The 11,891-nt window shown below is 39.3% G+C and overlaps 1 protein-coding gene across 1 annotated transcript; it reads left to right on the plus strand.

Annotated features, from left to right (window-relative positions):
• The first annotated feature begins 3,862 nt into the window (after positions 1–3,862).
• On the plus strand, positions 3,863–9,252 carry LOC122019984 (translocase of chloroplast 120, chloroplastic-like). The gene is made up of 2 exons (XM_042577659.1): positions 3,863–3,970; positions 4,156–9,252. Exon 2 carries the CDS (start codon positions 4,163–4,165, stop codon positions 8,846–8,848), a length of 4,686 nt encoding a protein of 1,561 aa, XP_042433593.1. The 5' UTR covers positions 3,863–3,970; positions 4,156–4,162; the 3' UTR covers positions 8,849–9,252.
• Positions 9,253–11,891: the final 2,639 nt, after the last annotated feature.

Raw genomic sequence — 11,891 nt, forward strand, 5'->3', positions numbered from 1 at the left:
CCCCAGACCTTATGGTGACAATATCTTATGTGTTAGCCACTAGACCGTCACAAGAGGACACTTGTTATAGCAAACACGGAGGAGTTAAATCACGGATGACTACTAGCCTTTGGAATAGTGACTAGTACATAAGGGAGATATTTACCCCGACTTTATTAAAATTCGAACCATAAATTTCATGATGACAACACCTCATGTGCTAGTCACTAGCTAGATCTTATTATAGCAATTATGATTCTACACGCGATAAGGTGTCTTTAATTTATTTATCTTTTTGAAAAAAAGGCGTCCATATTATGATTTGATAAATCAAGGGTATTTTTTTATTTTTGTGCAATAACATTTGATCAATAATTTTTTAAGATAGTTTTAAATTAACATCTTGAAAAAAAAAATATTTTGTTCTCATCTAGAATTGAATTATGGTCAACTCTATAGTTGACATTAATAAAAATTTAATAGTGACAAAATTTATGTTGTGTAAATGTAGCATTCTATGAGTCGATTTGGTGATCTAGCGAAGAAGCAATGAAATTTGTATCACCATTGATTACAAACTACAAGATTCTTAAGTCCATTTGTCGATTTGATGAAGTAATGATAGATGTATTATTGTCGATTTGCAAACTACAATATTCTACGGGCCAATTTGATGATTTGATTAGGAAGTGATGAGATTTGTACCAGTTTTGATCCACAACCTATAATGTTCTAAGAGCCAATTTGTTATTTTTTTTTAATCTAAGTATTTTACTTTTCGAATTGATTAATTTGGAAGATGATCTATCTAATTTATGAAAATTTTCTATCAACCATTATGATAAATTTAAAAAGCATAAATGGATTCCGAGAGATGATTCAACACCATTTGTTGATTTTTCTGAGAAGCAATAAGTTGATTCACAAAATATACTACTCTACTAGTTAATTTGATGATTTAATAAAAAAAAGCAACTGAATTTAAATCCACAGGATATAGTGTTCTACAAGTTGATTTGATGTTCTCGGGGTACCAATTGGGCTTGGCGGTGAATCCATCAAGCGAGATTCGATTCTAGCTAGGCGCCGACTAATGGTGTTGAATTTTTCGTGCATGTGGTCATCAAATCAGGGGTAGCTTGTGTTTTAAATGATTAATCAGGTTGTAATCTAAGATGATCAATTCGTCTCTACGAAGTTTGAAGGAAAAATTTCTATAAATTTATCATAACTGAAGATACCTGGATGACAATCTGGATACCTTTCCGCTACATCATAACCTCAGGAGCATCACTTATACTTTCTTGATTTATCTAGTGGTGTACGGGGAGTGGATTGAACCACACACCTGCCGAATAATGTACAAACTATTTTTTATAAAAATTAGATGATCTAATGAAGTTATGAGATTAGTGTCACTATCTATCCATGAACGATAATGTTTTACAAGTAGATTTGATGATTTGACTACGAAGCAAAGAGATTCGGCAATTTATTAAAAGGTACATTCAGATTTAAGAATAGATCAAAAGGCACATTATATTTCTCATACATATAATTTTTTTTCTCTTTTCTCTTTACCGTATCCTCTCTTTTCTGTCATTCCCTCTCTTCTCTTCCCTCTCGTTAGGATACATGCATGTATATAAGCATAATATAAGCCTAATATGAAATTATATCAGACTCAACGTGGACTTGTTATAAAATCATATTAGATCCACGGGATTAAGGTTTAACGTATTTCTTTTGATAACATTTTAACACTTTTGGAGAAGTCGAAATATGCAATGAATGACATCGATAGGACTTGTAATGAGTCCAATTTGAGGTTTCTAGGTCTATAAGTGGATTTTGACCAAGGAAAGATGCAATGCCTACTCCAATTAATAGGTAGAAAAATTCCAGTGCTACTTGTATGCAATCAAATCCATGGCTATTAAACATTCTTTTCCAGCAAACTTCATTCTTTAAGTGTTAAGTATTTTCGAGGAACCAATCATACAATAGAATGCTAAAAAAGTGATCGTAATGCACATACCTTGGAAACTTGATGAAGCACATCATGCCCGTTTGATGCTCCTCCAAATGATTGGATCAAATTTTTGAAGAGTACCATCATAAGTGGTAGAGAAACTCCATTCCCTGTGACACCAAGCGAATCCAACAACATCAAGAGTGTGGACTCTGTGAAGGAGAACAATTTGTAGAAGGGCATAGTAAGCATGCTCTTATTTTGTTACTTGTCCTTCCGACTATCTCGCTTGTTTTGTTGCTCCATATTAAATCTCTGTTACAATTATATCCACTAAAGTTGACAAAATATGGTATAACAATCTCAACGAAACTCAAAATAAAATAAGAATTGTCTAAAAAAGAACCTCCACAAGATTAGGGGTGAGCAGTCAACCCGCCAAACCGACCAACCCGCTTATACCGACCCGAACCGAACCGAAAAAAAAATCCGTCCGATATAGGGCCGGATGTAGGGTCATGATATTACATTATCCGATCTAGTAGGACCGGATAGTTTTTTATCCCAATAACCGACCCAACCCGATCCGCGATCACCTCTACTTGTAGCAACTACTATTGATAAGTTGCTATACGTTATAGTAGCTACTGCGGATAAGCTGTTACACGTTGTAGTAGCTACTGCCAATAAGTTGCTACACGTTATAGCAACTATTGGCAATTAGCTACTACAACGTGTAATGAGTAATGTCTATTATCATTTTAAAATATTTTATTTTTTATTATTTTATATTTATATTTTATATTTCATTGGATATAGGGTCGGATATCCAAATAACTGACAATCCGTCAGATATCTGATACATACTAACTGCCGGATATAGGGCCGGATGTAGGTCTTGATATTGTATTATCTAATCTAGTAGGGTCGGATAATTTTTTATCCTAATAACTGAACCAACCCGATCCGCGATCACCCCTACACAAGATAAATCAGACCCAACGTGGGTCTGAAATAGAACCATATCAGGCCCAACGTGAACCTAATATGCATCATATCAGGTCTATAGTTCATATCAGACCCACGTTGGACTGTTTTAGTTGATTCTTTCAAAAATATTTTAATACATCTAGAGTAATCAAAATATAAAATGGACAATACCGTTGGACTCTCTGTATCCTCAAAACTCCACAGGACTTGAAATGAGTCCAATCTGAGGCTCTTATGTCCATCAGTGGCTTTTGATTGATTGGACTCGTTTAAGGTTTTGAGGATTTTTGAGGCTATAGGGAGTCTAACGGTGTCGTTCATTGCATATTTCGACTTTTCCGAAGATGTTAAAATGTTATAAAAAGAAATACGCTAAACCCTAATTTTGTGAGTCTAATATGATTCCATATCAGATCCAACGTGGCATGATATGTTGGATCTGATATAAAATCATATCAATCTCATATTATGCTTGTACGTGAGCTTATATGGAATCATATTAGACACATATTATGTTTGCATGTATGCATGCATCCTAAAGAGAGAGGGAAGGAAAGAGAAGAGAGGGAAGAGAAAAAAATTACATGAATAAGATAGAGAAAAGAAAAGAGACAAATAATTAATAGGTAGAATGAAAAAATAGAAAATTATATATATTATTTGATAAATATTCAAATATAATGTGCACTTTGGTCCATTTATAAATCTGAATGCGCCCTCTAATAAATTGCTGAAAGGGATTTGAATCACGATCGAACCCAAACCTACAAGGCTTCAACGAGTCAATGGAGGGTCCACGATGCGGTACACGCCGTGCTGTTCAAGGGGGCTATCCATCTTCCGATCTTCGTAGTTTTTGATCCAGACCGTCCATATCTTCTTCGCTTTTTTTCCTTTGCTATGAATAGATGTTTCGGCCATTTTAATCCTCCTGTTTTTAGTCAAGGGTTCCTCCAGCTCCTCTTCTCCGCCAAGAACAAAGAGGGAAACCAGATCTGCGCCTCCCTCCGCTTCTCCTCCGATCGAAAGGTCTGTTCCGTCCGTCTCTTTGCTATTGTGTTTCGTTTTCTAGCGTTGTTAGGATTTCTCGGTTCCTTGATAGACCTAGGAACTGCCACCGGCTTAATTTGTGTCGATGTTTTTTGGCGTTTGTTGATCTTCATCTCGTTTTTTTGTTGATTTTTGACTTTTTCTGGGTTTGATGATCGAGTTAGATTTTCGATGGAGCTGTGCACTGATTCTGCAAAAGATGAGCCTGAGGCATCAGCGGTGGCGTCAGAGGATGGGAATCCGAGGCTGGGTCTGGAGGACGCCGATGGTGAAACTTTGGAGGCTAAGGATGGATCGGAAGATGTGATGGACGACGAGGTCTTTGAGGAGGCGATGGAGCCTCCAACTCCGATGTCGCTGCAAGCTTTTTCTGATTCACGTGATGATCTGGAAACTATCTTGGGGAATGACGCAGTTGGTAAGCTGGAAAACCCTGTTGAATTAGCTGATGTGCAGGTGGGTGATCAAAATGTTGAAGAAGGAAACAAAGAAGAGGAAATTGTTGGTTCTGAGGGATTCAATTTCCCAAACCAGTCCAGGCTGCATCATCAGATGTCTGATGGACATGAAAATGTTGATCCTGAGAGATCATCAGATGAGTCAACAGATCCTTCCTTACCCTCTAATCAGAGTTCAAAAGAACAAAAATCTATCGGAGAGCAAAATTTTGATGAGATTGTAGATGCTAAAATTGATGATATGAGAGCTGAGGCTGTAGCTGCTAAGATTGATGAAACTATAGCTGCTAAAGTTGATGCTCAGCATATTGACAAGGATACAATTGAGTTAGTAGCAGTTGAACCTAACAAAGGGGATGCAGCTTGTGATAAATCATGCCATCTTTCTGGAGAAGGGGATGTTGAACAAAAGGCAATGCACATTGAAACTGATTCTCTGGTTTCATGTAGCGAAGTTGTAAATGAAACAGACAAAGTTGCAAAGAGATCATCAGATGAGTCAACAGATCCTTCCTTATCCTCTAATCAGAGTTCAAAAGAACAAAAATCTGTTGGAGAACAAAAGTTTGATGAGATTGTAGATGCTAAATTTGATGATACAAGAACTGAGGCTGTAGATACTAAGATTGATGAAACTGTAGCTGCTAAAGTTGATGCTCAGCATATTGACAAGGATACAGATGAATTAGTAGCAGTTGAACCTAACAAAGGGGATGCTGCTTGTGATAAATCATGCCATCTTTCTGGAGAAGGGGATGTTGAACAAAAGCCAATGCACATTGAAACCGATTCTCTGGTTTCATGTAGCGAAGTTGGAAATGAAATCGACAAAGTTGCAAAGAGATCATCAGATGAGTCAACAGATCCTTCCCTATCCTCTAATCAGAGTTCAAAAGAACAAAAAATTGTCGGAGAGCAAAAATTTGATGAGATTGTAGATGCTAAAATTGATGGTGATACGAGAGATGAGACTGTAGATGCTACGATTGATGAAACTGTAGCTGCTAAAGTTGATGCTCGACATATTGACAAGGATACAGATGAATTTGTAGCAGTTGAACCTAACAAAGGGGATGCAGCTTGTGATAAATCATTCCATCTTTCTGGGGAAGGGGATGTTGAAGAAAAGCCAATGCACATTGAAACCGATTCTCTGGTTTCATGTAGCGAGGTTGGAAATGAAATAGACAAAGTTGCAAAGAGATCATCAGATGAGTCAACAGATCCTTCCTTATCCTCTAATCAGAGTTCAAAAGAACAAACATCTGTTGGAGAGCAAAAGTTTGATGAGATTGTAGGTGCTAAAATTGATGCTCAGCATATTGACAAGGATACAGATGAATCAGTAGCAGTTGAACCTAACAAAGGGGATGCATCTTGTGATAAATCATGCCATCTTTCTGGAGAAAGGGATGCTGAAAAAGAGCCAATGCACATTGAAACTGATTCTCTGGTTTCATGTAGCGAGGTTGGAAATGAAATAGACAAAGTTGCAAAGAGATCATCTGATATTGAGGATGGTGAGAAAATGTTCATGCAGAATAGATCCAGTCCTATGGCCTCACATCATGTGGATGGAGAAGTAGAAGTTGCAAATGGATCTGAATTCAATATTGGGACAACTAGCAAAGAACTACAAAGCGACAGATGTGAGGTTGAAGAATTTGAGAGAGTGGAATCTGTTATGCCAGATGATAATGGAGAGCTAGCTTGTGATACTAATTCAAACAAATTGACTCCTTTGGTGGATATGAAAGATGATTTGGTCAAGTCTGTGGTCATCACTGAAGGGCTGGAAAAACTTCAGCAGCTGACAGCAAATGATGCCGAACTTGACACTAGTTTTGTAACTAATGGGCACAGTACTGCGAAAAATGAGGATGCTGGTGGTGCAACTAATGTTTCTGTTTCTAGGATCAATGAAGATGCACCTCGTGCTCATGTTGCTAATGCAGCTGGTAATGCAGCTAATGGTTATTCTAAAAAAGCTACAGGTGATATGCATGGTTCCAACGATAAACCTAAGGAGCAATATGTTGGAAACCTAAACTCTGGATCAAGTGAAAATACCCAACGTTCTACTCCATCAACCTTACTTTCTCCAAAACCTGAAAACTCAAGAGGCTCTAGTTTGACAGCTCCAGCTGGCCTTGGTTCCTCTGCTTCTTTACCAGAGCCTTCTCTCCGTCCCCTTCAGCAATCCAGGGGCTCTACCACTCTCACTAATTCTCAACCATCTATTGTACCATCTGAGGAGGAGGAGGAGAATGATGAGACACGCAAGAAGCTGCAAATGATTCGGGTCAAGTTTCTTCGATTGGCCCATAGACTTGGACAAACACCCCATAATGCTGTTGTTGCTCAGGTTCTGTACAGGCTAGGTCTGGCTGAGCAGCTCAAGAGAAACACAAAACGACCAGGTGTTTTTAGCTTTGACCAAGCTAGTGTTGTGGCAGGGCAACTTGAGGCTGCTGGACAAGAGACACTGGACTTCTCCTGCACAATAATGGTTATTGGAAAATCAGGGGTCGGTAAGACTGCTACCATTAATTCAATATTTGATGAGGTTAAGTTGCCAACAGATGCGTTCCTGTTAGGGACAAAGAAGGTTCAAGAAGTAGTGGGCATGGTTCAGGGGATCAAGGTTAGGGTTATAGATACACCTGGGCTTTTCTTATCTTCTTTGGATCAACATCGCAATGAAAAAATTCTCCATTCCGTCAAGAAGTTTATCAAAAAGTCGCCTCCTGACATTGTTCTTTACTTTGATCGGTTGGACATGCAAAGTAGGGATTTTGGAGATGCTCCACTACTGCAGACCATCACAAACATATTTGGAGCATCCATTTGGTTCAATGCAATTGTTGTGCTAACACATGCTGCTTCTGCTCCTCCAGATGGCCCAAATGGTAGCCCTTTGAGTTATGATATGTTTGTGACTCAGAGGACTCATGTGGTTCAACAAGCAATTCGCCAGGCTGCTGGGGATGTTCGGCTCATGAATCCTGTTTCTCTGGTTGAGAACCACTCGGCCTGTAGGATGAATAGGGCTGGTCAGAGAGTGCTACCAAATGGCCAAGTTTGGAAACCACAGCTGTTGTTGCTTTCATTTGCTTCAAAAATTTTGGCAGAAGCCAACTCTCTCCTAAATTTACAGGATGGTCCTCCTGGTAAGCCATTTGGATCTCGTCGCAGAGCTCCTCCTTTACCCTTTCTCTTGTCTTCCCTTCTACAGTCAAGACCTCAACTTAAATTGCCAGAAGATCAATTTGATGAGGATGACAACTTAGATGATGACTTGGCCGAGTCATCCCGTTCTGATGAGGGATCAGATTATGATGAGTTACCGCCTTTCAAGCCTCTCAGTAAATCTCAAATATCCAAGCTTAGTAAAGCTCAGAAGAAGGCATACTTTGAGGAGCTAGATTACCGGGAAAAGCTCTTTTATAAGAAACAACTCACGGAGGAGAGGAAGCAAAGGAAACTTGCAACTAAATTGGCAGATATGGCTAAGGATTTGCCTTTGGAGAATAATTTGGGGGAGGTTGAGGAAGAATCCAATGGTTCTGCAACTGTGCCAGTACCTTTGCCAGACTATGTTCTTCCTCATTCCTTTGACTGTGACAATCCTTCTCACCGATATAGGTTTCTGGATTCTTCCAACCAATGGCTTATCAGGCCTGTGCTAGATTCTCAGGGTTGGGATCATGATGTTGGTTATGAAGGTTTGAATGTTGAAAGAGTATTTGTTGTCAAAGACAAGATCCCACTATCTGTTTCTGGTCAGCTGACAAAGGATAAGAAGGAATGCACTTTTCAAATGGAGCTGGGTAGCTCACTAAAGCATAGTGAATCAAAAGCAACTTCTTTAGGTTTGGAAATGCAGACTGTTGGGAAGGACATCGCCTACACATTACGTGGTGAAACAAGGTTTAGAAATTTTAGGCGAAACAATACAACTGCAGGAGCTTCAGTTTCTGTTCTTGGGGACTCAACGTCTGCTGGCATAAAGCTGGAAGATAAGCTTATACTTAGCAGAAGATTTAGATTACTCATGAGTGGAGGAGCAATGACCGGCAAGGGTGATGTGGCCTATGGAGGCCGTCTTGAAGCTGTCTTACGAGACAAAGATTATCCTATAGGGCAGGCACTGTCCACTATTGCATTATCTTTCGTGGAGTGGCATGATGACCTCTCGCTCGGCTGCAATATTCAGTCTCAGATCCCTTTTGGCAGAGGAACTAATATCACCGGTCATGCAAACTTGAATAACAGAGGAACTGGCCAATTTGGTATTCGCTTGAATAGTTCAGAACATCTTCAAATAGTTCTGCTTGCCATGGTCCCTATACTAAGAAATCTTCACAGAACATTCTTTGGTTCCTCTCACTCCATGTGAGCTGCTCTCTGCTGTGGTTGAAGGGCAAGCAACATGATAAGCTTCTCTAATATGTGAACCGTGTTCTACAACAAGTAAGTTTAGTTTCCGAGTATTAACCTTCTCTTTCGCTGTGAAGTTTGCTTTATTACTGAAATAGAAGAATAACCTGCTAGCTGACCTAGCAGTTTCCTTGTATTAGATTGCATCAACGAGCCACTTGAGGTTCAATGATGGTTCAATGATGGGTATATGAACTGAAGTTTTTGTCTAATGATCGCGTTAAATAGAGGGCTGTACTCCATTGACCATCATGAACTGCGACATGCCTCAAATTAGATTTGTACTTTGGAAATGTTATGTTCTTAAAATCAATATGGATGACTTGATGGTCAATATGGATGACTTGATGGCCAATTATTCCACTATCTTGAGTATTAGTTCCTGATAATTTTGTAAATTTTATGATGCTTACACTGCTTTGTTTGATGACAATGCTTTAGGGTTAATTTGTCAGGTATGATCCATATACTCAGACCCAATTAGTTTTCTACGTTGAGTGGTTTATTGTCCTTTTGAATATCTGTCGTCCTAGGTTTATATCTTTTATGGCTTGTTAACATAGACAATAGATGGTAGAGGTTACTTGAGGGATTGAGAAATGCTCAACCGAGCAGGGATCATCTGGTCCGCATTTAGTGGATCAGGGCCCCGGTCCACTATAGTGATAGGTGGAATTCAACTAAACAGGTGGGGATCATTAAATCCATCTATCACTGCCTCTGGTCCAGAGTGAACCGGGGCAGACGGGATCAGAGGATCCCGGCTGTGCTCAACCATATTTGTGTAGAGAATAATAAACACAAATTTATGGAAGGGAATTAAATGCCTGATTTAGTTTATTTTAGATTGATTTTAATCAAATTTGCGTTTGATACTAACATCTTGGAGATGTATTTCCTAATATAATATTTTATATGCTGAATTATATTCAAAATAACTTAATAAATGGAATGGTTGATTTGGAGGATGTGTCTGGAATGCTTAATGCAAGAATGCAAACCTGGTGATAGTAACATGAACAACTGCATGCATATTCGAGAGTGAATGATTTGTTTTTCCTAGGTTCATAAACTGAGGACCGCTTGAGGGAAAGAGGATGAGGGCACTGTTTAACTACTGCAAGCTCGCCAGAAGGTTGTCGTGCGACCCCTGTAAGCTCGTGAAAAGTCACTTGGTGCAGCCACTGCTAGCTTGCGAGCAGGCTGCCCATGTGATTGTTGTGAACTTAATGTGTGGCCGCCATGAGCTCATGAGAAGGCCATGAGCTTGTGGCCTAGCTGCAAGCTAGTAGGAGACCATGAGCTTGTGAAAAAGTTGCAAGCTCATGGCCAGGTCACGATTGTGAGCTTGCAGCTAGGCCGTGCTCATGAGCTCACCATTGAGCTTGTGGCAGGTAGGTATTGATGATGCAAATTGACTTAGAGCATGCTTGGGGAGGAAAAGAAATGTTGTTTTAGCTCATTTTTAGGTGGATTAAAAATTGATATGCTAATGGATTATGAATCCATTCTTACATCAAGTTAACGAAAAAAAACAATGGATGCAATCGTGCCTTAAGTGGTCGAATTTGATCTTGGGTTTGATGTTTGTGTAAATGGTTTAAGTAAGGTCTTATATTTGTATTTAATATATGATTTAAAGCTGTGCATGAACGTTGAACCCATATGGAGCTCGCGCAATTTGTGACTTGAAGAGGTTGAGTATGTATGATGAATTGATTCGGCTAAAGCAATGCACGTGATGACTTGGAGGTCCATGGAGTTCAAAAAAGGTTGCACGGCACATTGAGACATGATTCAATGCGGTTAAGTTGGTTGGCTTAGAGGCTCAAGGTCCGGTGATTCAAAAAGGATGGTATAAGACATCTGAAAGGACGGTAGGATTATATTCGGAGAACTTGAGGATCATACATGAAGCGAGCTATGACCTTGGTGACAAGATCCACTTGTGGAAGTTTTGTGTGAGATGTGAGAGTTGAGTGACATGAATCTTTGGAAGATAGTAATCTCAGTAGAGCCCAGTTGACTCGTGAGCTTTGCTGAGTCGACTAATCTTACAAATTGAAATGATCTTTAAAAAAAACATAATCGACTGATTGATGATGTCATAATAATAAAAAAAAAATCAAGGAGATGGAAGATTATAAAAAGGAATGCCAACAAGAATATATATATATTATTGAACCAGGATTGAATTCTGATAAAAATCTAAAAAGTATCTGTTGGTGTAATTTAATAATTTAACTTGAATTTTGATGAATGATAAATAAATTAAAGTTAGAGTGTTTGTAATCTAATTACTTAACTAAACATGTAGGAGTTGACAGGTTTGGAGGCTCTAACATCAGGTTAAAATTCAACAAGGTTCGCAGAACCTGATAGTTGGTGCGAAATCTAGATAGGTCCGTGAGATCCGATATCTGGCGGGAAGTTCGATTGGATCTGCGAGACCTAACAACTGGCTGAAGTCCAATTGGGTTTGCGAACTTGACAACTGGCGGGAAGACCTGGTGGGCCAAAGGCAAGTCAAGCGACTGCAGTTGGTAAGTAAGAGGTAAACAATTAGAGGAGAGATCCAGTAAGGACGTATTTCCAGTTGAGAGAACTGTAGGTATCGGTCCAGTTTAGGTCTATTTGAAAAATTTAAGCGGAGACCTTGACTAGATCTTGGTCTCGATGAGACATAATCTAATTACTACTGCTATCTTATTATGTTGTGCTAACTCTATTTTGCAGGATAAATATATTTTTATTTGTTTGGACTAAATCTTTCAGAAATGAGAATTGTGAAAAAGGGAAGTGCGGGCGTTCGGAAGGGATCCGAGCGCCTGGACTTTGAGCGCCTAGACTCCGGGCACCTGGATCTGGTCTAGACGCCCAGACTAGCTCGCCTGGGCGAGTACTTAGACAGGCACTCGGGTAGTCTAGGCATCCGAAATTGGTCCAGGCGCCCGAACCATAAAAGTTATCCAGGAACTGAGTTGGAGCGCGTCAACTGGCTG

Source organism: Zingiber officinale, chromosome 9A, assembly GCF_018446385.1.
Source record: "Zingiber officinale cultivar Zhangliang chromosome 9A, Zo_v1.1, whole genome shotgun sequence".
NCBI lineage: Eukaryota > Viridiplantae > Streptophyta > Magnoliopsida > Zingiberales > Zingiberaceae > Zingiber > Zingiber officinale.

Bases quoted from the DNA above. Each gene is read 5' to 3' on its own strand.
- LOC122019984 (XM_042577659.1), top strand. From the start codon at position 4,163: ATGGAGCTGTGCACTGATTCTGCAAAAGATGAGCCTGAGGCATCAGCG.